The sequence below is a fragment of the Lissotriton vulgaris genome, chromosome 5, assembly GCF_964263255.1.
Source record: "Lissotriton vulgaris chromosome 5, aLisVul1.2, whole genome shotgun sequence".
NCBI lineage: Eukaryota > Metazoa > Chordata > Amphibia > Caudata > Salamandridae > Lissotriton > Lissotriton vulgaris.
Genome location: NC_141693.1, coordinates 1,969,227,192 through 1,969,252,506, shown reverse-complemented (window position 1 = coordinate 1,969,252,506; position 25,315 = coordinate 1,969,227,192). Strand labels below are relative to the sequence as shown.

Sequence of the window (25,315 nt, the reverse complement as noted above, 5' to 3'; positions counted from 1 at the left end):
TTAACAATCAAATGTGCACACCCCCCTCCTACTGAGTGGACAACAGGTCACATGATTAATTAACATAAAGAAAAGACTTCCAAATGCATGTACGTCTTATCTAGGCTGATTTACACATGTAGAAAACAATAATTCTAACTGCTTAAATGCAAGTTTAGATTCCTACGGCATAATGGTCTAATAATTGCAATCAAAAAGGCGAGTTAATATATATTATATCAATTTCAAGATAACAGGATAAATCCATGTATAAAATTGGAGAGCAAATTACCGCCGCCACCGCCGAGAGTCACTTACGGGCAGAGAAGGCAGCAGACGTTCCAGCCGCCACCGCCAAGAGTAACGAAGGCATCTGACTCCGCGCCGCCGCTCCGGGGGACTACAACACCCGGCAGGCCTCGCGGCGGCGTGTGCAGGGTGACGACAGACGTGCCAGAGAGCGCCACCGGGTCCAATAAAGAGAGGAGAATCCCGGCAGAGCGGGGGAGAGCAAATTACCGCCGCCACCGCCGAGAGTCATTTACGGGCAGAGAAGGCAGCAGACGTTCCAGCCGCCACCGCCAAAAGTCACGAAGGCATCTGACTCCGCCCCGCCGCTCCGGGGGACTACAACACCCGGCAGGCCTCGCGGCGGCGCGTGCAGGGTGACGACAGACGCGCCAGAGAGCGCCACCGGGCCCAATAAAGAGAGGAGAATCCCGGCAGAGCGGGGGAGAGCAAATTACCGCCGCCACCGCCGAGAGTCACTTACGGGCAGAGAAGGCAGCAGACGTTCCAGCCGCCACCGCCAAGAGTCACAAAGGCATCTGACTCCGCGCCGCCGCTCCGGGGGACTACAACACCCGGCAGGCCTCGCGGCGGCGCGTGCAGGGTGACGACAGACGCGCCAGAGAGCGCCACCGGGCCCAATAAAGAGAGGAGAATCCCGGCAGAGCAGGGGAGAGCAAATTACCGCCGCCACCGCCGAGAGTCACTTACGGGCAGAGAAGGCAGCAGACGTTCCAGCCGCCACCGCCAAGAGTCACGAAGGCATCTGACTCCGCGTCGCCGCTCCGGGGGACTACAACACCCGGCAGGCCTCGCGGCGGCGCGTGCAGGGTGACGACAGACGCGCCAGAGAGCGCCACCGGGCCCAATAAAGAGAGGAGAATCCCCGCGTCGCGGGACGCCCGGGGCTAAGCCCGGGCAAAGGGCGGGCCCTCTACGGCCCTCATCGGCAGGAGGAGGCAGGGGCAGGGCCAGAAACGCTGCATGAAAAAACTCCTGTGATTCATCCCTCAAGTAAGTCTTGCTTACTCAAGACTCTATTAACTTTATTTGTTTGTTTTTACAAGATTAATTTTGATCATACTCCCAAATATGCCTAAAAAACTTTATGAAGTCCCGCTAAACACTATTGACAACTACCTTGTTCAGACTGTTAAGAAGATAAATATGCAAAGGAGGGAGTCATTGGGGCTGAGCCAATCCCCTGACTTACGATGTTTGTCCCCTTCTACATCTGTATCTATCTTGAATGATGACACCCAGCTGCAAGAAGCTCACAGTGTGGTCACTATCATTGACACTACTTCCCAAGGAACACCTGGCACATCGGATAACGTAGCCCCGGCCTCTGAGGGACCTAATGTTGAGGCTGAGGGTGACACAGACATTGATACTGAATTTGAACAAGATAATCAGCCTCATGTCTCTGCGGATGAGCAGTTTCCTATAGGGCGTGCCGCCAGGCCTAAACGAATCCTCCAAAGCGGGGTGGGTTACGCTCAGGGACAAGACGGAAGAGGGCTACTACCCCAAAACCTAAACAAGCGAATAGTGCTGAGGATCAACCTAATTACACTTTTGAGGAGGCTTTTTTTGAAAAAATTGCAGATTTCCTCGAGATAAAAATCAACACTATTATCAAACCTCTAATATCCAAAATTGATAAACTGCAAGCAGAGGTTAAGAAGCTGGGTGGACTTCAGAATTTGGTTGCAGGTGGTGTTGAAAATATAAATACGATAGTCACACATCTGAGTAACAATACTGGGGGAAATGTTGTTGGAGGTGATGTGGGTGAAGGAGATGGAAATCAATTGCCTGGGGAGAACTCATCACCACATCTATCAACTTTGACTGCTACTAATGAGGGTCCTATAGTAGCTAATATTCCAACAGACCCTACCCCTTCGGTCAATATCCCCCCAGTACAAGCACAAGCTTATTCAATGGATCCCCTGCAATTCATAGTCGAAGCCACACCTGTGGTTTTAGTCCTCGCAAATGTCCCCCCGCTGGAAGGGGGAACAGTGGAAAGTCCCTCTTCTCTTTGCAGCAAAGCCCTACATTGGCTAACTAGCAACATGCGGCTTGCACCAGGGGGAAAGCATCATCTGGCAAGCGTAATTAAGTCAGCAACCAGGGTTTCCTGGCTGGGTAATCGGCCGAAAAAGTTTAAAGGGGACTGTGTGGCAGTGAGATTTGCAAATCAAGACGTTCTTCCGAATATCCTTGCGAACATTTTCCCTCCCCAACGAAGAAGGGGTACTGTGGTTCCCCTAACTTTAAAATTCTTTTATGGGGAACAGCAGAACGTTACTTACCCATGGACCCCTGCCCCAGGATGGGACAACAACTGGCACTTTAACTTCAGATGGGGGCAAGATACAAGGCACAACGTAGCAGCTCATCGTCACCAACCATTACTGCTTAACCCAGCTACACAGCCACTTGAACTGTTCAATCGCTATGCGCCGTTATCTTTTATGGATCAAAATGATTGACTTTTGCCAAGACAAAATAGTGATGTCGATGGACCCCAGCCTGTTTCTGGCACCTCAGTTCAGCATTCTGCAGGTGTTCATGAGCTGGAATATTGCTGGCCTTAGAGCCAAATTTAACGACAAGAACTGGCTGGACATAATTAGATCCTATGATATTCTTGCCTTTCAAGAAACATGGGAAACATCAGATGGATTGGCCTTGGATGGTTTTTCTTACTTTAACGTATCCGCAGACCCCAGTAAAGCAAGAAGAGCAAGGGGGGGGGGTTTGGCCATATACATTTCATTAGATGTCCAAGGAAAACCTAGACATATTAAGTCCAAAACCAAAAACTGTTTAGCGGTTGAACTAACTACATCAAATTCCCATCCCATTTTATTTGTTAATTTTTATAATTCTCCTGTCAGTCAAACTCCAATCGAGCATTTGGTAACCTTAGAGGAATTCCTGTCTACCTATAGTGAGAACAGTGACCACGAGCATGAGGTGATCCTTATGGGAGATTTTAATATTCACCCATGCCACGTGGATTGTCATGGGGAATATGAGGAATTCCCCCCCTATTCCTCCCCACCGCATTTCGAACACACACCACGCGGTGAGGCTTTGGAATTGCTCTTAGCTACCTTTAATCTTTATGAATCAAGTAGTTGCCCCACTGGTCCGAGGTTACCAACATATGTGGGCAATGACTCGGGCACAATTATAGATTATATCTTTTTATCTCCTAGTATTCTGCCTGAAGTAATTAATTATAAGGTAGAAACTACAGTTTTTAGCGACCACAATCCTGTAATTTTAGAGATTATTGCTCAGGGAGTCTTGGGAAAAAGGAAGATTGACGCTTTATGCGCGACAGAACTAGTTCTGAGAGATCAGAATCTGAGGCTGAAATGGGATCAAGTCACCCCAATCACCCCAATCACCTTCTTACAGGATACTTTGGCTAAAGTCGAGGGGGAGGTCGCCATCTGTCTAGATAATAACAACTCTAGCGCCACCATGGTTGAGGCCTTTAATGTCATTTGCCGCCAGATCAATTTAGATCTGACTGTAAAGGCAAAGCCAAGTAGGCTAAAGGGCTCCAGATGGTTTGACACAAACTGCTCCAAGGCCCACTCAATCCTCCTAAAGGCACTAAAAAATAAACCTAGAGACAGAGAGCTGATAGCGTCATTAAGGAAACAATATAACCAAGCTATCAGGACGAGGAAATCTGAAATAAAAAACGAGGCGTGGAATGATTTATTATTGCCTGAAACACAGAAAGACAGTGCAAAATTTTGGGAAGTTATAAATCACCCATACTTCGTGGGATTAGACAATCAGAGAGCAGACTGCATTATTCCAGATGAACAATGGGTGAAACATTTTAGCAACATCTATAGTTGTACTCACACTACTCTGGATCGTGAATTGCCTCCCACACAACCGATAACTCCCATCTCTATTTTTAGCCAAGATGAGGTGAAAAAAGCAATTAATGACACACTCTGTAAAAAGGCACCGGGGCCCGATGGGGTCCCCGCAGATTTTTTTAAGAGTGCTCCTGAACTAAGCTCCAAGATTCTTACTAATGTTTTTAACGCTACAAGGGAGTTTATTTTTCCCTCTAGCTGGCCAGGTCGACCATAGTACCAATTTTTAAAAAAGGACAGAGGACAGACCCGGCCTGTTACAGGCCAATTTCCCTAATCGACTCAAGTGTTAAAATCTTGGGAAGGGTCCTCCTAGGAAGACTGACCCAGATTTTAGAAAGGAAGGGTGTTCTATCCAACGCACAATATGGCTTTAGAGCCAAAAGAGGAACCTTAGATCAGTGCCTAAATCTAGAATTAATCTTAAATAAATATGTAACCGCGAAGGGGGGCTCCCTGTACATGGCCTTCATGGACCTCTCATCAGCTTTTGACCTGGTCAACAGGGCAAAGCTGTGGAGGATCCTTTTGGCCATGGGCCTCGACCCCCCATTGGTTGGATACTTAGCTGAGCTACATAAGGACCTCGTGACCTCGGTCAGAGTAACTAGGGAAGGAAGATGCACTTGTCACTTTAAGTCAGAGAGGGGGGTTAGGCAAGGGTGTATACTTCCCCCCTCCTCTTTACCCTTTATATAAATGACTTGGAGGCAGTCATGGCAACATCCCACATTGACATCCCGCGTGCGGGCGAGACAAAGATACCCGTCCTCCTGTACGCGGATGATGCTGTTCTCCTGGCACGCTCCGGAGTGGCGTTAAATAAACTCCTTCTATCCTTTGGTGACTTTATGTCCTCACTGGACATGAAAGTTAATACAGAGAAATCTCACATAATGATTGCCGGAGCCGCAGGCAGGAAAAGAAAGTCGAAAACGTTTTACTGTGCTGGTAAAGAGGTTAGGAGAGTCCCTTCCTTTCCATACTTGGGAGTGACCTTCGACGAAAAGGGCACTTGGGGTCCTCAGCATTTAGTCAAAAGCAGCGCTGTTGCAAGAGCGGCAGCAGGGCTGCTTGGATTTGCTAAAAAACTAGGCGCCCGCCCCATGGAGAGCATCATCAAAGTCTATAAAGCAAAATGTTTGTCCGTTGCCCAGTATGGCTCCGTTATTTGGGGGTATACTAGTTCTGATAAAATACAGAAAGTAGAAAACAAATTTCTGAGATCCCTGCTTTCTGTCCCCCAATCGACTTCGACCTTTGCACTGCATACAGAGCTAGGACTGGGCTACATATCTGACATTTTAAAACTAGCCCCAGTGATTGGTTGGTTGAAAACTTCGCTTAACCAGGAGCTTACTCTGAATCACACCATTTTAAAAGATTGCTTAGCCCTGGATAGAGCCCTTAACATCCCATGGGTAAGACACGTACAAACGCAGCTAATTCTAGCTGGACGTCCGGAACTCTTTTCATCTCCAGATGTGATAAGTTATGAAGACCTTAAATCAGTTAAAAATACCCTGATAAATCTATATGCCCTGGAGAGGGAAGCTATAGAGCTAAAAAAAACCATGGTGAGGAAACACTGTATGTTGTCATCTGTTCCAGGAATGGAACCATATATTTTCCTGGTAACTAATTCTTATCATCGTTTCCTCCTAACGAGATTTCGTTTTGATTTGATTCACTTTGTCCTGGGCAATTTTAGAATCTGGAATAGACCCGATGATGCTGAACCATGTGATTCTGACCATTTTTCCACACAGGACACGATGCACTTTATCATGTTTTGCGGACATTATAATGAGATTAGAAAAAGATACCTGCTTCCAATCTTACGTAATCAAAGCTTTATTCAGGTAAAACCAGCCTTGTTGTTCTTGCAACTCCTCCCTAATGTAAAAGTAGCTTTTTCTGTTGCTAGTTTCTTAGTTGCAGGAGCACGTTTAAACAAGCACCGCATAAGATTTAGGCACCCTATCCCTGAATAATGATTCTCCTCTATATCTCAGTTACTCATATGTTGTGTGTTTTAACAAGCCCCTCTTCTTTTATCTTTTTATCATTTTTAATATCTTTGTATGATTCATTGTGATTTTAGTGTTTTTAAAATAATGATTGTTTGTTTTTAACTTTGTAACAACGTGTGCTCTGATGAAATGCTGTTATGTAACTATGCTCGTTCTTTTATGATTTTTAATAATCAAATAAAGATAATTGACTGACTGACTGTTTCCAATAAAAAACCCACTATGGGTCATTTGACCAGCCTCAAGATAATACTGCGTTGGCCAACTAACTTGTGCCTTACGTAAATAATGCCTTATGATTATGTATTCGGGGTTCAAATAATGTGATTCCCGTAAAACTGTGCAAAGTTCCGAAGAGTTTCTGCATAAAGTAGTGTTACTTGTGCTTAATGGTGCAAAAAAGAAAATTAGTGTGAGGTGTTCAACATGTGATAAAAGATAACATAAACAGGTCAATTATGAGATTATTTTCTATAGCTATACATTCCTATAAACGCGCAAACATATAATTTCACATAATTCATTAGTTCAATTAGAATTAAAATTTGCCAGTGTACCTATTACATCTGGAATGAAATCACATAATATATGTTGTGCATGTAAAAAGCTAGTATAGACCATTAGAAGAACAGGAGAGAGTCATGGGAACGGTCATGGCAGAGAGAATGTGACATTGTGTAATTGGGCTAACTGCTAGGTACAGAAATAGCATAATGTTGTGCAATATACAGTCATAACAAAGATCTTATGGATTTTACATTGGCAAAAGAAATCATCATATATAGATGTTTAAAAAGGCACAATTTCTTAGAGATATGTGTACATATCTTCCGAATTATTAAGACCCCTAGGCCATTTGCTGTCTAGCTAAAGTATAAATTTTGTTTCCAACTGTCTTAATTTTCTCTCTCTGTTGCCCCCGCGTTTGGATTTAGAAACTGCGGCGATGACAAAATAAGAAAGACAGTTGATATCTTTGTTGTGACATTTGGCAAAATGCCTGGCCACAGGGTAGGCAGCATCGTTGTGAAGGATGGCCCTCAGATGTTGTAGGATCCTGACATGCACCTGTAGCTTGGTGATTCCCACATAATTCAAGCCACAGGTGCATGTCAGGATGTAGACAGCGAAGTCCGTTTTACAATTAAAACTCCCCTTGATGGGTATTGGGGATGTATTGAAAGGGGTCTCATATGAAGACTTGTTACAACCAAATTTGCACGCCCGGCATGTGGTGCATTTTTTAAAACCTTTTGTAGGTTGCAGCCATATCGTCGGTTTTCTAGTTTCTGGAGAGTTTTTGTCCATATATATATCCAAACCTCTGATGTGCTATCAGAGGGCTATATAGGCAGCGGAAAAGGGTTAGTCGCCGCCGTCTACATTGTGAAGGTCTGTCAGTCTGGAAATATATATATATATGCTGCCCATCTGGTTTAGAGTGGATGGACTCATGGACAGTTTTTATTTTGACAAACTGCCACCCAAAAAACATGGTGATAAGCAAAATACTTTTCAATGCCACCCCTCGCCATGGGAGAAAACTCTCATGGCGAGGGGAGTCATTGTTTTTTTTTTCTTCAAAAACAAAAGCTAAATCCCGCTTTGGGATTTTGTTTTTGAAAATAAAAAAATAAAAGTGTGAAGTGCGTCATATTGACGTAGCTGTACTGCACATTTTCAATACATTTACACAAACCGCAGTGATGGCGGTTCCTGTAAATGCAAGTGATGTCTGCTGGGCCAACAGACCTCTCTAAATTTGGCAGGCAGGGTACCCTGGAAACGGTACTAACACTGTCCCGCAACCTTCAAAGCAGCCCCAAAGTAAAATGCCATTATATCACCAGTCATCTGATTGAAGGGCTAACACAGATGTATGTATAGGTGTATGTGTGCATGCCCTAAAGCATGTGCACATAATGCTAGAACAAGTGAACTTTTCCAGAAGGTGGGAAGAGAGGTTGCTGTGCAAGTGAAGGGAAGGAGACTTTCCACAGCACTGAGCATATTAGGGCAGTCCTGATAGGACCAGGCATGTTGTTCCAAATCCAGGAGGAGCATCACTGGTGCCTTTTTCATTTTGTTTTGTTTCTTGATTTCCAGTCTGGTGGTGTCCCTACATCAGCGGTTGTGTTGAGAGCCACTGAAGATGCTGAGCTTGTTAGTTGTATATAAAGGGATGCGGCTTGAGAATGATTTGTAGATAATAGAGCTGGTCTTGAAGATAGTGCGAGCTGGTAAAGGGAGTGAGTCGGGATTCATCAAAATGAGGGTGTCTTGGTTGAATTTCTGCAGGCCTTTATGATGAATGCTGCAGCTAGTTGGACATATTTCAGGGAAACCAGTGCGGTGTCTAGGAGGCCATGGATCAGGACATTGCCGCTATCCTGATGCAAGACTGCGAGGGCTGGTTTGAAGTCAATTTCTGCAAGTGGGTACTAGCCTGTCGTTGGATTTCTTGGCAATGTAATCCTTGAAGGTGAAGTCAGTATTGAGGTTGAACCTGGATTATGTGTATTGATCGATAGTTGGTTCTTGACGTTGAACCATATTTGGAATAGTTGTTTGTTCTTGTTTACAAATAGGAGGAATTCAGTTGTGGTGGGGTTTCAGGGAGTTCCTGGGATTTCAGCATAGATAAGAAACAGTTCTAGAGGCATTCATTATCAGGGGGGAGAGATTCATGTACAGTTGCGTGTTGTGCGCATTTTGGTCAATTAGTATATTGCTGTCAGTGAGGAGAGTTCCATTTTGCTCCATCAGGAGCATGGGTTTTCGCAAACATTTTCCCAGGGGCCACAAATTATGATCTGTGGTGTGCCCAAGGGCTGCATTGATCCCAATAGGGTGTGGGGTCAAGTGGACTTAGTGGAAGCAAAGCATGTGCATGGTGTGGTCAGTGAGTTATGGAGTTATTTTGTGGGTTTCATTATATACTGCCCTATAAATTAATCCCCTAGTCTGTAGCAGAGTCATAGATTTGAAAATACTGTGTTAAGCCGTATTTGAATCGCTATCCTTCTACCAGCCTTCTTTTCTTGTTGTCATTACTCAGGACAGTCAAGTGTAAAAAACAGAAGTAACTTCACCATTGAACTGGAATGAAATAGAATTGCACAATGTGATAGCAAAAAACCTACAATCAATCCTAGCTTCCCGACTTGACCAAATTGTGCCATCCTAGGCAATTGTTTTAGTTCACTTTGACTCCTTTTTCGTCACTTCACATGTAAGAGCACCTTGAACTATACGTGTTCAGGATATGCACTGTACAAAAACATCTCGTTTGATTTAATAAACTATAATGTTGCCTATGTATAACAACAACCCAGGTCACCCAGAGGGTTTGATGAGACAACTGACTTGCCTCTTAGGGGCATATGTATCAAGCCCTTTTTCTGTTCGCAAACGGGAGGATTCTCAGAATCGGCCCGTTTGCGAACGGGAAAAGGCGTTTTGGGATGTATCATCCAAAAGGGCATCGCAAATTAGAAAATTGCAAAATTGGCAATGATCTATTTTGCGATTGCATTTAAGGAATCGCAAATTGTGATTCCTTGACTTAACTTGACTTGATTCCTTAAATGCAATGTAGGAAGCTCAGAAAAATTATGATTTGGCCTCAAGGAATCGCAAATTACCACCAACTTGAAGTTGGTGGTAACTTGCGATTTCTTTGAAAAATGCACTTTTGTGCATTTTGCAAAATGCCATGTGGCGCACATACATGCCCTTAGAGACATACATGCCCTCACTATCAGCATAGTAGCAATCTTCACAGTGGCCCCACCTGGCATACAGGGTAGCCAACTTGAAACCGCACACTGGTATGGCCAGATCAGCATGGCAGTAATCTTCACGGTGGCCCCACCTGGCAAAAGGGATTACCGACATAACAATGACCATGGGCGATGACCGGTTCGGTGTAGCAACGATCACAGCTCACTTCACGGCAGGCCTCTTTTGGCATGAGAGGGTCAGTGACTTATCCCCATACATGGGAAACAACCCGAGTGATACAGCAGCCATTTCCACACACCTCGCTATGAGGAACCACTTGCCAGAATTCCACTACTGGACCTCGCTCACTGCAACGCTCTCCTGCACACAGCAGCGGAACTTTAAACGAGTGAGCCTGTAGGCCTCACTCCAGTGACGTAGGCAAAAGGGACCTGCTCATCCCTACTGATTACTACACAGTAGGCTGCCACCACCACACTCATGCTGCTTAACTCCTGGAAAAGACAGTAGCGTTTCACCAATATGAGTTTAGTGCTTTGGGCGCCCCTATTGGTCCTAAAAGACTGCAATGTCATAGCATTAGGGAACGAGACATCATTACACTTAGGGCAGGGGTGCAGGTCTATCTAAATGCAAAGGACGTTTCAATCTTAACATGTGGTACTGTCAGTTTCATTTATTGTTCTGTGGACACAAGAGAAATATGTTGTAATCCGAGAGCCACACATTTCTGCGGTGTTCACTATTCCAGAATTAGATACCTGGCTGGGCTTACTGCGTTCATAGCGCCAAGACACCCCTCGGTATTTGCGCGCTCAATACATCTCACTAACATTAACATAATGCAGCATTACTGCACTAAGATACGACCAGCAAAAGACTAATGGTAATGGAGTGCAAATCATTTGGGCAAAACGTGGAAATATTTGTTCAACAGCAGCAAATGTAACACTTTTGCAAGGCTTCTATATGTATTTTTAATGGTGCACACAATATAGGTCTGGTTGTATGCGAACATGGTTATTGTTAGTGTATTACAGTGCATGATGCAAGTAAAGGGTCCTGAAAGCAGGGTTTTTTACTTAAGCAGTAATGCTCATAAAATGTGTGCTTGATTACCATTTTTTAAGACTCGTGTTAACAAGCCAGAGAAGGAAAAATGTCCATTCTGGGATGCACTTCTATTCTAAGGAGCACTGCTCACTATCCTATGTAACAAACTGGCCACACCTCTTCATTCCATAGAGCACCGTACATAGGAAATGTATGTAAAATACCTGCGAGGGGGAGGAGTTAGACACACAGACCAGTTGCTGGTGGGATGCTAAAACATGGAGTTCCTCCTCAGGCATAAGGCCACGCTGAGGTATGCAGGGAGGCTTTACATGGCTTGGCATATCATAACAGGCTGTACAATTATGTTGTAAGACAGCTAATGGTAACTGATTTAGATCTCGGCGGACGGGTTACTCGTCACAAAGGTGACCGATATCTCGTCTGCCAAAATACTAATCCCATTATATCCTATGGGATTTATATTTCAGCATTCGTGATGGAGTAACACATTTGCGAGCTCTAAATCAGGGTCATAGATATTTAGACTGTCTGGAAAGGGTCTGTCACAAACCGTGACTGGGGCTGATCTAACCCTCGCTATGTTATTTACAATCACTGTTGGGTTACTTTACTCTGAATACAGGGAGCTTACCTACCCTAGATATCTCAGAGTAACACACATTACACCACCCCACAATGTTGCACAAGTGAGCACTGTCACAACTTACTTCTTTGTGGGATTGGGATGAAAGTCCAGGAATACGCTTGCAAATGTATAGCTATAGCAGGATCTTTCAATAGAACATACTGATCGGTTGGGGCGGAGGGTAGGAGGGAAGTTGAATTGGGGTTTTGACTTGTTTTGTTATAACATAAAAATAATCTCACTGACTATGCCGCCCTTCCGGTCAGGGGTACTAGGTGGGTGTATGTCCTCCTTTTTAATTTTTTACTTTTTATATTATTTCAATAACTAGAATGCACATGTTTTGCAGAAGAATAGCGTCAAATAAATAATCACATAGAGTAGTATCCATACTGATTTCTGGATACTGGGCGGGGCTTTAAACACCTCCTACAGAGAAGAGATTCTCTGACTGGTTTCATCTGACTCCTGCCCAGGGGCTTAACACAGTCCCCTATAGCCCCAGCGGTGAGGGGCACCCCAACCTTTCAACGGGACCCCAAACCCTTTGGGGGGACCCCAAAAGCTTCTGCCAAAAACCCTTCAACAGTCTGCAGACGGGCCACTACTCCCACCACTCAGGTAAATGTAAATGTAAATGTACATGTACTTATATAGCGCAAATCACCGACCCGGTATCTAAGCGCTTGCTTAGGGAACCCATCCTGGTATTCCCCTGTGAGATAACCCCGGCAGGGTATCCACAAGGTGAAAGCCAGGCATTCCGCAGCGAGGGGCCTTTGTGGAGATTAAGCAAGCTATTGCCCAGAGTCGCAGAGTGTGAACCCGTGAATCGAGTAGGCACCGGAGCGAGAATTGTCGAGTCCGTGGAATTTTTGAGCCGAAGACCCGCCGAGGCGGGGAATTGAACCCTGGTCCCGGGCTGACATCTGCTTCCAGGTCTGCCTCCTCTAACCAGTGAGCCACACCTCTCCTTGAGCTTAACTCAATAGGAAAGAAGTGAGAGACGCATCAGTTTTCCTTTTCTCTGTAAAGGTCATCATTTCTATCTGGCGCTCGGGGAATCTCCCTGGTGTGGCCCAATAACTTGGGGCTATTCCAACAGAGGTATTTCCACCCACTGTTCTGCATGTATTACCACATTCTTTTTTCCTGAACTCTAAAGTCAGAAGAAATCCCTCCACAGTCACCGCAACAATTACATTCAAAAGAGAGATCATAAAAAAACCTAATGTAACTAGCAGGAGTAAGACATTCAGCATATTACAACATTTTTACTTTAAAACCTTAAGGATAAAATATTCTTTCAATATATTGATATTTCATTAAACAAAATGTAATTTATTTACAGAAATACTGATATTTATTGCTCCAACAAAGCGACACAACAATCGCTATAAAGTTCTCCTTCAGTGTTCATGCCACCAAATATGAGGCACAGCTGTACAGATCGTGCTTCCTTGTGTCCAGGGCCTTCTTCATTTTGGTTGTCACCGCCATCTTTCACGTAGACTGTTTTGCAGCCCTCGTCTTCGCCTTTATCGTGGTCCCCTGTTGCATGCGTAGATAACACTGCAGGATCTGTACGGACTCTCCACGGAATGATGCACATTGAGTGGTCTAACCTCCCACGTGGCAATGGGGAGTCAAACTTTAATAGGGTCCAGGACTGATCCTCTGCAATTGGGGAAAAGAAAAAAAAACGTATTTTTCAGTGACCTGCATGTTCACAGGAATAAACTGAACAAAACGTTAAAGGATCTCGAAAGGTAAGATTTCATAACTATTCACATTCCACATAACCTGTTTGATGCCCTTCTAAATGGCACTGTTTCTGAAGACTGAAAGATCAAAGTTAGTAAAGGGAAAGCCTAAAGTGATGAGCACCCACCATCCTGATCGTCAGCATTACCAACAGGATTAGGGGCTTTCAAAACTGCTGTTACTTGTTTTCTTTGGAGGAGTTGGCCCCGCTTCAATGCGCTCAGCTTCATCAAGGCACTTGAAGCAGAAGCTGCTGTAGCATCTTCCTCAGCCCAGGAGCATGCAGATGAATTAGGCCACACAGGAGCTGTAGTCAAACACCTCTTTATTCTTCAGCATACAATCACACAGTACGCATTATCTCACACTCAACATTAACCACACCCATGCACCCCCCGCATATGATGTAGCTCCTGTTCAGAGTTTGCCCCAGGTGCACCCTGATCGCACAATGGTGACATATGCCTCGGTGTTTGAGCCAGGCCTGGTAGTAGTGCTGGCTCACCCATGGTTTCAGGACTCCAAAAGTGTTGTGGTAAGTGTTTGAAATGTGGCGTTTCGCAAGTGATGGATTGTCCAGGACAATGAGCTGTAATAATATGTCCCTTGCATGCCACAACCTGTAGAGGCTCAGCGGCAAAAAGAGTCTGTTTTCCGTCTTCATTTCTGTTTACCCAATACTCAGTCTCTGTTAGACCTGTCGGCCCTTTGGGTGGTCCCTCCTATTATTTATTTATTTTGTTCCCTTTTTGCCTCCAAAGTTTTCTATTTTTTATGTCCACTGGACTTTTTAGTGTTGTCCTGGGGGTTAGGTGCTGCTTTGTCCCTATGAATTTTTGAGGCCTTAATGCTCTTGGTGGAGGTGGTGAATGCAGAAACACAAAATGGTGGCTGATAACTGCCATAATTTTTTACCTCAGGATTTGGGGCCATAGGAAACTATGGGGAAGTTCTAGAACCTTCCAGCTGGTTCTGGTAGCCAGAGCCCAGCCTATAAAAGGCCAGAACCAGGGCGGCCATTTTGTAGTGACCAGGCAGAGTCTAGAGAGAACCCGGTGCGGAGGGAGGCGATAGAAAAGGGAGAAAAGCACACTGATAGAGGCTAGATCGTCCCCCGGGCCGGCTTTCTGTACTGAGGATGTCACCCCCTAGCTATTGACTGAGCCCCACCAACAGCTGTTTGACTTTATTGCACATAACCTTTGTGGTGCCCTGGGAACAGCGTCAGTGACCCCACTGTGAGGAGCAGTTAATCGTTGCTCTGGGAATACCTCTGGGAAACCTCCGATCTGGGAGAGACTGTCTCGTTTCTTTTCCTTCTCTCTCATCGATCGCTTGAGAATAAAACCTGTATTGAGCATGACAGGTGAGCGACCGCTGACCCGGGAGGAGTGATGGATTGAAGGTAGCAGGGTTGACACAGGATATGGCTACAACCCCGGCTTGAGTACCCAGCCACTTTGCTGCTGTCCATAGAGAGGAGGTCTAGTCACTGATAAGTTCCCCTTTTTGGCCACACTCTAATTACCCAGTGGACCAAGTAGGAAGGAGAGGGGGGGGGGGGGGGGGGAGTTAGTGAAATCCCCGCCACTGGCCCAGGACTTTGTAATTTGAGGAAAGAAAATTAACCCTACCGTAAGGCGACTGGGCCACTGGGTTCTCGCCGCTGAACGGTGCTCCTGCTGCAGATCAGCGGTGTCCACGGCCCCCCTCTCCTCGCCGAGGAGATCTAGAGGTAGAGAGGTAGGGGGCCCAGGTCAAGTCAGCCGAGTGTTTGGTTCACTGAGGTGACGTTGCTAGAGAGCGTACGCCCTGTCAGGAGAGCGCCGGAAGAAGAGGGCGCGAAGCTGAGGAGGCCGGACTGCGGGCGACACCCACCCTCTCTGACATGCGAGAGAAGGGCGGAAATCGAGGTCGGGAGCAGCGTGAGGGCTGGAGTCCGACTGAAGGGTCGGAAGTGCAAGCGGAGAAGCGGACCTAGAATCAACGCCGCAGTCTCTCGGTAAGACCGAGGAGGTACTTTGGGGGCCCTCATTGCCGCCTCTGGAGATAGTAAACCCTGCTGTCAGACCCTGACAGGAAGGGTGGGGGAATTGTTTGAACCTATTACTTTCCATACAGTACTGCGAGAGAGGAGAGTTAAGCGACAGGGAAGTGCCTATGGAATGAGAACTGTTGAATACATCGGGGCTTCATCAAATGACTGAAAACAACGGTCCACCTGAGTTAGTGTCCTGGAGGGGTTGATTACCCGAGGAATTTAAACGACTATTTACCTGGAAATGGACCTATAACTGTGTGGAAAACTCGTGAATACTGATGGTAGAGGCTTAATTGGTGACAGAACATAATAGAATTGCTTAGTGCCTGTTTCTCTTTCAGAGGAGGGAGGGGGGATAGTAAATTGATTGTAACTTTTCTGCTATCCTACAGAAGTCTGATTAAGCAACATTTATCAAAGAACCAAGATTCTATAAAACTGGGGAACGTTTACACCTGCAAACACAAGACAGGCCCTCTCATCCTTAGAAACAGGATTCAGTTCTACGCTCCCACCAGGAACCTCAGCTCACAATTCTCGGCACGGGCAAGAATCCCCCGGGTAAAGAGAGCCAGGATGGGTGAGCGAGCCTTTTCCCACATCGCTGCAATCAAGTGGAACGAACTGCCCATGGCCCTCCAACTCACAGAATGCCACTTGGTATTTAGGAAACAACTAAAAACCTTCCTTTTACCTCACTTTGACTAATCCACTAAACTATGCCCACTGCATTCGCACTTTAGTAATCACAGCGCCGTGATATCCCTTTGGGATGATTGTTAGCGCTCTACAAGAAATTAAATAAAAAATAAAATAAATAAACAAGTGAATTTATGCTATGACAAAAGTGTAAATGTGACACAGTTTGCAACTAAGAGAAAAACCAAAAACTAACTAGGAAGATATAACGTTTTTCTACTTTTCTAAACATGGTGTAGAGTCCTTCTTTTTAGTGGATGGGCGCTGAGTTACTGAACGAGGTGTGATGCAAGTGTAACACAATGTGCCTCTGAGTTCAGTCTTACCTACTCTGTGTCATGCTATCCTATGTGGACTGGTAAACCCAGGTCCAACAGTCTCCTTTGTCAAAGACTGCCTCATGAGCACGATGACGCTGATCCGCATAGGTTTTCATCTTCTTTTTTCCAAATTGCATTGGTGTTGCAAACTTGGCCAGTATTCACTGATCGATCCGAGGGTCACTGAGGTTTTGTTCTGATCACTTTCCCAAATAGCAAGGTGCTGGGCTCTCACCAGTTGTGAAATGAAATGAAAAATTGCACTTATATAGCGCATATCCACCCGGAGGCCTCGTAGCGCAGTTGTGGAGTAAGGAGTTGATCGATAGGTTGGACAGTCTGACAATTGGCTTGGTTCAGATCAAATTCTTTCATGGACACTCGTTGGATGACTATCTTGAGGCTATCCATGAATCGTTCAACTACACCACTGTCTTGGGGCCAGAAAGGCGTACTCTTTTGGTGTTTGACATTGAGTTGGACACAAAACTCTTTGAACTATTTGCTGTTAAATGGAGGGCCACTGTCATATTTGAGGATTTTAAAAATGCCCTTGTTATAAAGATGTCATCAAGTCGCTCTCCGAGCTTTTCATGAAGTGTCGAAGATAGGTTTTCCACCAAAAGAAAATGTGAATATTCATCAAAGACTACCATGAGATCGTGTCCATTTCCTAAAGGTCCAAAGAAGTCAGCTGCAACTCTCTTCCAGATGAGCAGGAATATTAGAGATTGTCAGTGGGTATTTGGTTACCTTAGGAGATAAGCAATTGCAAATGTGGCACATTTTCAGCTCCTTCTCAACTTGCTCATCTAGTTGAGGGAATCACATTCGATCTTGTAGGACTTTTTGGTGGCTACAATACCATGGTGTCATTCATGGGCCACTTCGATGACCCAGCGATCTTAAGCTTTTAGGTAGGACGATTCTCAAGCCTCTCAGTATTATGTCTTCTTGAATGACAGCAAACTCATTCTCCAAATTTTTTAACTTTTGGAATTCAGCATCATCGGCAAGAGGCTGGATACTTCTCAATGACTGCGTAGAATAAGTTAACGTTGATCATGTCTTTATCAGCATTGGTGACAGCAATGATTTCTTCCACCGTAGAGCCGCTAATGAGCTGGATCTCACAATATAATTGAGATATGCTCCAGCTTTTTTGCATGTCGAACTGTGACGATGTAGCGGCACTTATGAAAAGAAATCTGCTGGGTTTTGATCCATCCCTGGTTTGTGTACAGTTTCATAGTGGTACTCTTGCAGTCTTAACCCCCACCTCTCGATGCAAGGGGGTATATTAGCCTCCAGGTTCCCAGAAATTGTAAGTAACGTCTGGCGATCTGTTGATCTGTGATGAAACTGAGTTGTTTTCCATAGAGGAATACATGAAAATGTTTGCAGGCCCACACCACAGCCAGATTCTCCTTCTTCAGGCTTCGATTGGCACAGGCCATAATGTGTCTCAGAGTATTCAGATGGCTATTGGGTTCAGCAAGGATCACCCCATGATCTACTGGGCTTGCATCAACTGTTATTTCAATATGTAACTTAGGGTCGAGGTAGGCCATTTCAGTTGCATTTTCAAACACATTATTAATGTCTCTGAAATTCCTGTAGCATTCTGGAGACCACTGCAATGGTACATTTTGCTTTGTCAAGTCTCTTAATGGGACCCTCACAGTAGCAAAGTTGTGAATGTATCTTGAGCAATAACTGGCCATACCTAGAAAGGATCGTAGCACTGTAACATCTGGGAATGGCAAGTGGATGATAGTGCTTGCATCTTGTTTGACTCTCGAGTCATTCTCACATGAGAGAATATGTGCCCAAAAAAGTTTGGTTTTGTGGACCTCGCATTTTGCAGCATTAAGAGTGAGACCAGCAACAACAAGTCACTGGCACACTTGGTTAAGGGCTTTATCATGTTCTTCTTGTGTTCTACCAACAACCACGATGTCATCACTGAAAGTGAAAGCATGTGTAACAGGTTGGATAACTTGGTGAATAACATCCTGAAATATCTCAACAGCCGAGGATACTCTAAAATTCTGTCTCTTATATTTGAACAAACCAACATGAGTTGAAAAAGCAGTAATGTACCTGCAGTTCTCCTCCAGTTCAAGTTGATGGTATCCTTCATTCAGGTCGAAACGGGAAAACACATTGGGTCCGTTCAATTGCATGATCATGTCCACTATGTGTGGACTAGGGTGTATCTCTCGCTTGATGGCTTTGTTTGCCTGGCGCATATTAACGCAGATGTGCACTGCTCCACTACTGTCCCCTTTTGGTACTACTACTATGGGCGTTACCCATGGCGTGGGGACTGTGGAACGTTCAATAATGTCATGCTAGGGAGAGGTATGGTGCAGCGGCCCAAGCGGCTGACTCCGGCGCGCGGGGATCACGGTTCGATCCTTGGCGCCGGCAGCAGCTCAGCTCAGCATCATGTGATACTGGGCAATAGCTCACTTAATCTCCCGGACTGCCCCCAGCGCCTTGAAACCCTTAAGGGGGTGATATGGTCGCGCTTTACAAATAGGAATTATTATGCTTTAAAAGCGCTTCCATCTGTTTCCCTACAGCTTTCAATAAATGGAAAGCAACTCTACTGAGTCACTGTGCAACAAGGTGAATGTCTTCATGGATATGCAGCTGTACTTTAATTTTCTATAGTTTTTCCATACCACTAAACAATGGAAATTGGCTTGTGATCTCAGACTGAGCACAGGTTGTAGTTGAGGGATATTAACCTCATGTCAGCAGTAGTGACAAAACTGAGCAAACAGGTGCTTGACAAAGTCTTTTGTAGAAATGAATAGTGGCTTGCACCGATGTCTTTTTGTGTTGCAGTGTCGTTGTGAACGACTCTTGGCTTTGCAGGGGCTCAGAAGCGGCCATACACCTTCATGCCTGGTGGAGTGTGGCGAAGAAGAGGAGATAAGTCATTGAACTTTTGCACGGATATGATATTACTTGACGAAATACTGTCTATGATAAAAGTTATTGGGTGATTGTTCACTTTCAATGTGATTTTGGGACAATGTCCAAATGAAGTTTATCGCTTTGTTTGGCGAGTTTTCTTTGAGCTGCAATCTTCTTTACAGGCAGCCAACCCCACATGTGCACGCCTTCCTTTGTCAGACATCATCAGCGCACACCCATTTTCTTCTCTGGCACACTTGATAGTGACGTTGAAGAGCCTTTGTACGCATGAGATTGATGACAATTGATTTCACCTGGTTTCCATTAGTCGTAGCTGATATTGCGTTTTGTGGCGTTGTGAGAGTGCTTCTGAAAATTATCACGTCCATCATTTCTTTCCATCATGAGGCACTTGATTTTCTTTAGCTCGACACACAGTTATGAAATTATTCTTTTTTCCACAACTTTTGCAGACCTGCACGATGGTTAGACCTTCACTTTCACGGGGCAACAAATATCCATATCAGAAGCATAATTTTGATTTCTTTAAAGATTTCGACTTAGGTGCATCTTGTTTTTGCTTGTGCTTGCTTTTCACGGACAGGGCTGATTCATTATGGGCTGTTTCTGCTTCCATGTCAGCAGCTTGCCGGTCTGCTTGTTCAGCTCTATCAATGGAATTAGCATTTTCTCTAAGCTGTGAGATTCTCTCAACATGCGCCTTCTAAACAAATATGAAAGGTAGCCATCAATGGCTCTGAGGTGCACGGCTTCTTCGATGGTGAAATCACAGAACTGGCAAAGTTTAATGAGTGTATCAAGTCATTGTTTCACCAAAGTGCTCGTTTGAAGATATATCTTTCATAGGTGAAATTCAGCCTCCAACGCTTCTTTTCCTTTTTGGTAGATGTCAGAGGGGACACGGAGGGGACTCCGTGATGATGGACCCTTTACCTGTACACACGGAGGGAATCACATGGGCCAGAGATCCACCAGGCAATAACCCGGGTAACTCTTGGTCCGGGTCCTCTCTGTTACAGGAAGCAGAAGGCGATACCTACAGGAAGAACCAATCATGGCCTGAGTGGCGAGGAGAAAAGGAGGAACCAGGCGTACAGCGAGGCGACGTCATCGAGTTCGGAAGAAGACGCCGAGAGGAGCAGCGCGGACCTGAGAAGACCGAGCCGGAGGAGACGCAAGACACCGCAACGGAGGAGCCCACTGAAGAAGTCGGAGACGCCGAGGAGTGGTCCGAAGACTGGTGGATCCCGCCTCCCCACAGGAGGGCGTAACCGCCGCCGTACCTCAGGAGAGTTAAGGCTTGGACGGTGAGTGACTCTGCATACGGGGCACAGCTGGGGAGTGCAGTGAAGCGGGAGGGACGTCGTGGGAGGAGGGAGGAAGGGTAAAACAGGGGCACTGTACATAGAGTTCCTCACACTGTTCCCGTTTAGCTCAGTCTGCATAATTCCCTGAGCACTCCTTCCCAAGACCCTCACTCGACCTCACACGACTTAGGAAACCGAGGCCACAAGAACCTGACATAAATATCTACAGTTGTCTCCATTCAAAAGGGAGTTCAGATATTCAGGGAGCCTTCCTTACCTTTTGGGACCCCACGTTATTGCACCAGGTGTGGTGAAAGGGTGCCAGCTTAATCCACATAGCCTAAAAATAGAGTAGTTACCGTCCTCTTTATCTCTTTCTTCAAGCATCCTGGGGGTCGGCAGACACTGGACAAACCAAGCTACCTGAAGAAAGAAGAAGGCTCTGCGTGCACCATCCCAAGAACCCTAAAAAACCGTCAGAAGAAGCATCCCAACCATCCTGCTTTTCTTTAATAAATCTCACAATTGACAAACTATTAAAACCTCCTAGCTTCTATTTCCGCCCACCCCACCCACAGGATGATTTTGCATCAGTCTATGAAGCTTTCCTTAGCACTTCTTTCACTCCATTGCCTGTAAGGTTTTTCAAATATTTTATCTTCTTCTTCTAGTGCTTCTAAGTAAGACATCGAATGTTTCAAACCAAGCAGCCTACCTGGCACCAACATTCTGCTTCTTAGAAGTGTCGAAGGGGGGTGCTGGTTTCAAGAACACAGCCGCATTGTACTTTGTACTCCCTTTTTCTGCCGTTGAGGGCACGTGCTGTTAAATCGGCTTTCACTGTACCCAGCAGCCCCTGCAACTTCTGCAAGCAAAAGCCCTTGCACTTAAATTTGGGTCACCATGCTCGATCTAAAGTCGTAGAATGTTTCACTTGTCTTTGACAGTGGGTAAATTCTCTGTTTCTCATACCTGTTTGTCGCTGCCATTATCTTTCTGCTTTGAGTAACTGTTCCGTATTCAAGGTGTAGAACAGTGTCTCCATTGACCGCTTTGCAGGGGTTTTGGTGGGCATTTTGAATGAGCTCCTCTACAGGGCTTTCACTTTCTTCTTTGGCCATGTATGGGCTGGAGCAGGGCTTTGATTGCACATGTACCAGTCGCAGACTGCATTGCATCGAGACACACGTGGCACGCACGAGCAGTTTGCCCTACTATTGCAAACTCTAAGGGAGTACAGCCTTATTTTCTTTAGGGCACGTATCCCACTCTCATCGTGAGATGTAGTGTCTACACCAACCCTGGAGAATGCAGATTAATTACGCCACATGCGAGCTGAAGTCAAATACCCCTTTATTCTTCAGCATAACTTCACATTATCTCATACTCAACGTTAACCACACCCTAACACCTCCACACATATGACGTAGATCCTGTTCAGAGTCTTCCCCGGAACAATAAGGGTCCTAGTGCGTATACCAACAATATGCTACAGCGGCCATGTTACAGAAAACCCTTTGTGGCTCACACATTATTACAGTTTATGTATGCATGTTGTAGTTGTGTGTGACAAAGAGCGTCCTAGGCATGGAGGCGAGCCAAAGCGCTGCACTCTTCTGCCCTACCTTCCTGACCTGTCCTTTTCCAAAACCTGTGCCAATCTTTCGAGATTGTCCTTAAAGTATTGTGTTGCAGCAGTATAGCACAGTGAATTGCTTTCAGCAGATACAGACTGCGAGGCTGCACAGGAAGCACCACTTCTGGCACCATACAGTGGCACCTCTGCCCCTCCAACACTCATGGGGCTTCATCCCCTGCCTTTGGCCTGCTCTCCGCCTGAGTCCATTCTGCACTGGTATCCAGCATCTAAAAACAAATACTGCATCTTTAATGGGTGGCACCTTCTGCCTGAAGCTCAGTGACCACCACTGACCCAGAATAATACCCCACTGATCCGTGGCACCCGGATTGGTGGACAGTTTCATTTCAAAAGCGGACTCAGAGAACTGTGGCTGCAGCAGCTTCTGATGTGACTCACAAAAGAGAGAGACCTGGCCTGTTACTGCCTCGTAAGTGCCTCACTTCCAGTGACATCTTTATATCTCCAGCCTCTGCCCCACCTTCCAAAGCACCAATACTGACTGCCTATGCCCTGCCCCCTTCATGTGCAGTAGCCGCCCTCTGCAGCACCAGTCAAGATGGTCCCTCCTAGTCTTACAGTCACCATCTCGGCTCCACACTGCCACCAGGGGCTACTAAGATCGCAGTGATTTCCACTATGTTCTATTTAGAAAGGATGTATCAGCAGTGCTTTAAACAAAATGTAGTAGTACTGGTGCTCACTGTCCAGAGTACCTGTTTGCTCTTGAAAAGCGCTCACCCTCTCCCAATAAAGTTATTTCCAACCCTGCTGAGAAGTGCAGGTACTCTCCCTTTCAAATTTAAGAAGTGCAGGTGCTTAGTACCAGAGACCGCCTGCCCATTTAAGAGCACTGAGCATGAGAAAGTGAGAATGACAGTGAGTGCGTGAGAGAGGGAAGTAAGAGGGAAGCTTGCACTGGAGAGGCTCATGTGTGATCTATTCTGTGTGTTGTATGAAGCTTGCACTGCTGACGTCTGTGTTGCACATGTTCTGCATGAGCAACAGAGGTCTGCACCTGCATTACAACATGCATTCTAGGCCTACTTTGCTGGTTGACAGCACCAATCATTCAGGCTTTTTTTATAGTGAAAAGATGATCACCAAGCATTACTACTACACAAGTGCATGAAGGGCAGCATCTGTAAACAGGACCCAGCTATGTGTGCTACATCACACACAGAGCAGCTAACAAGAGGCAGGCGTATACATCTGCAGTGTCCTGGTTGGGGAATTCAGCATGCAGCACTGTCCCTTATGGGAATCAGCTGTTTACACTATGGCTCGGAGGGTTCCTGATGGGGCATCCAGCATGCAGCCCTGCCCCTTAAAGAGAATCAGCTGCTTGCACGGTGGCTCGGAGGGTGCCGGGTGGGGCGTTCAGCATGCAGCCCTGCCTCTTATGAGAATCAGCTGCTTGCACGGTGGTTCGGAGGGTGCCTGGTGGGGCGTTCAGCATGCAGGCCTGCCCCTTATGAGAATAAGCTGCTTGCACTGCGGCTCGGCAGGTGCCTGGTGGGGCGTTCAGCATGCAGCCCTGCCCCTTATGAGAATCAACTGCTTACACTGTGGCTCAGCAGGTGCCTGGTGGGGCGTTCAGCCTCCAGCCCTGCCCCTTATGAGAGCCAACTGCTTACACTGTGGCTCGGTGGGTGCCTGGTGGGGCGATCAGCATGCATCCCTGCCCCTTATGAGAACCAGCTGCTTACATGGTGACTCTGAGGGTGTCTGGTGGGGCATCCAGCATGCAGCCCTGCCCCTTATGAGAATCAACTGCTTACACTGTGGCTCGGTGGGTGCCTGGTGTCGTGTCCAGCATGCAATCTGCCCCTTATGAGAATAAGCTGCTTACACTTCGGCTCGGCGGGTGCCTGGTGTGGCGTTCAGCAGGCAGTCCTGTCCCTTATGAGAATTAGCTGCTTATACTGTGGCTCGGCGGGTGCCTGTTGGGGCGTTCAGCATGCAGCCCTGCCCCTTATGAGAATCAGCTGCTTATACTGTGGCTCGGCGGGTCCTGGTGTCGTGTCCAGCATGCAGCCCTGCCCCTTATGAGAATAAGCTGCTTACATTGCGGCTTGGCGGTGCCTGGTGGGGCGTTCAGCAGGCAGTTCTGTCCCTTATGAGAATCAGCTGCTTATACTGTGGCTTGGCGGGTGCCTGGTGGGGCGTTCAGCCTCCAGCCCTGCCCCTTATGAGAGCCAACTGCTTACACTGCGGCTCGGCGGGTGCCTGGTGTCGTGTCCAGCATGCAGTCCTGCCCCTTATGAGAATCAGCTGCTTATACCACGGCTCGGCGGTTGCCTGGTGGGGCGTTCAGCATGCAGCCTTGCCCCTTATGAGAATCAGCTGCTTATACTGCGGCTCGGCGGTTGCCTGGTGGGGCGTTCAGCATGCAGCTCTGCCCCTTATGAGAACCAGCTGCTTACATGGTGGCTCAGAGGGTGTCTGGTGGGGCATCCAGCATGCAGCCCTGCCCCTTATGAGAATCAACTGCTTACACTGTGGCTCGGCCGGTGCCTGGTGTCGTGTCCAGCATGCAATCCTGCCCCTTATGAGAATAAGCTGCTTACACTGCGGCTCGGCGGGTGCCTGGTGGGGCGTTCAGCAGGCAGTCCTGTCCCTTATGAGAATTAGCTGCTTTTACGGTGGCTCGGCGGGTGCCTCGTGGGGGGTTCAGCATGCAGCCCTGCCCCTTATGAGAATCAGCTGCTTATACTGTGGCTCGGCGGGTGCCTGGTGTCGTTTCCAGCATGCAACCCTGCCCCTTATGAGAATAAGATGCTTACACTGCGGCTTGGCGGGTGCCTGGTGGGGCGTTCAGCAGGCAGTCCTGTCCCTTATGAGAATCAGCTGCTTGCACGGTGGCTCGGCGGGTGCCTGGTGGGGCGTTCAGCATGCAGCCCTGCCCCTTATGAGAATCAGCTGCTTAT

General features: G+C 46.5%; 1 protein-coding gene across 4 annotated transcripts in view; it reads right to left on the bottom strand.

Annotated features, from left to right (window-relative positions):
* Positions 1-12,942: 12,942 nt before the first annotated feature.
* The window catches only part of RABEPK (Rab9 effector protein with kelch motifs), a 60,563-nt gene continuing 48,190 nt past the window's right edge, over positions 12,943-25,315 (bottom strand). For 3 of the 4 annotated variants that reach the window (XM_086920584.1, XM_086920585.1, XM_086920587.1), the window contains one exon: positions 12,943-13,343. In XM_086920584.1, the coding sequence (XP_086776710.1) occupies positions 13,030-13,343 (314 nt within the window). In that variant the 3' untranslated portion in view covers positions 12,943-13,029. The remainder of the gene's footprint in view (positions 13,344-25,315) is intronic. The other variant, XM_086920586.1, reaches the window with a different exon arrangement.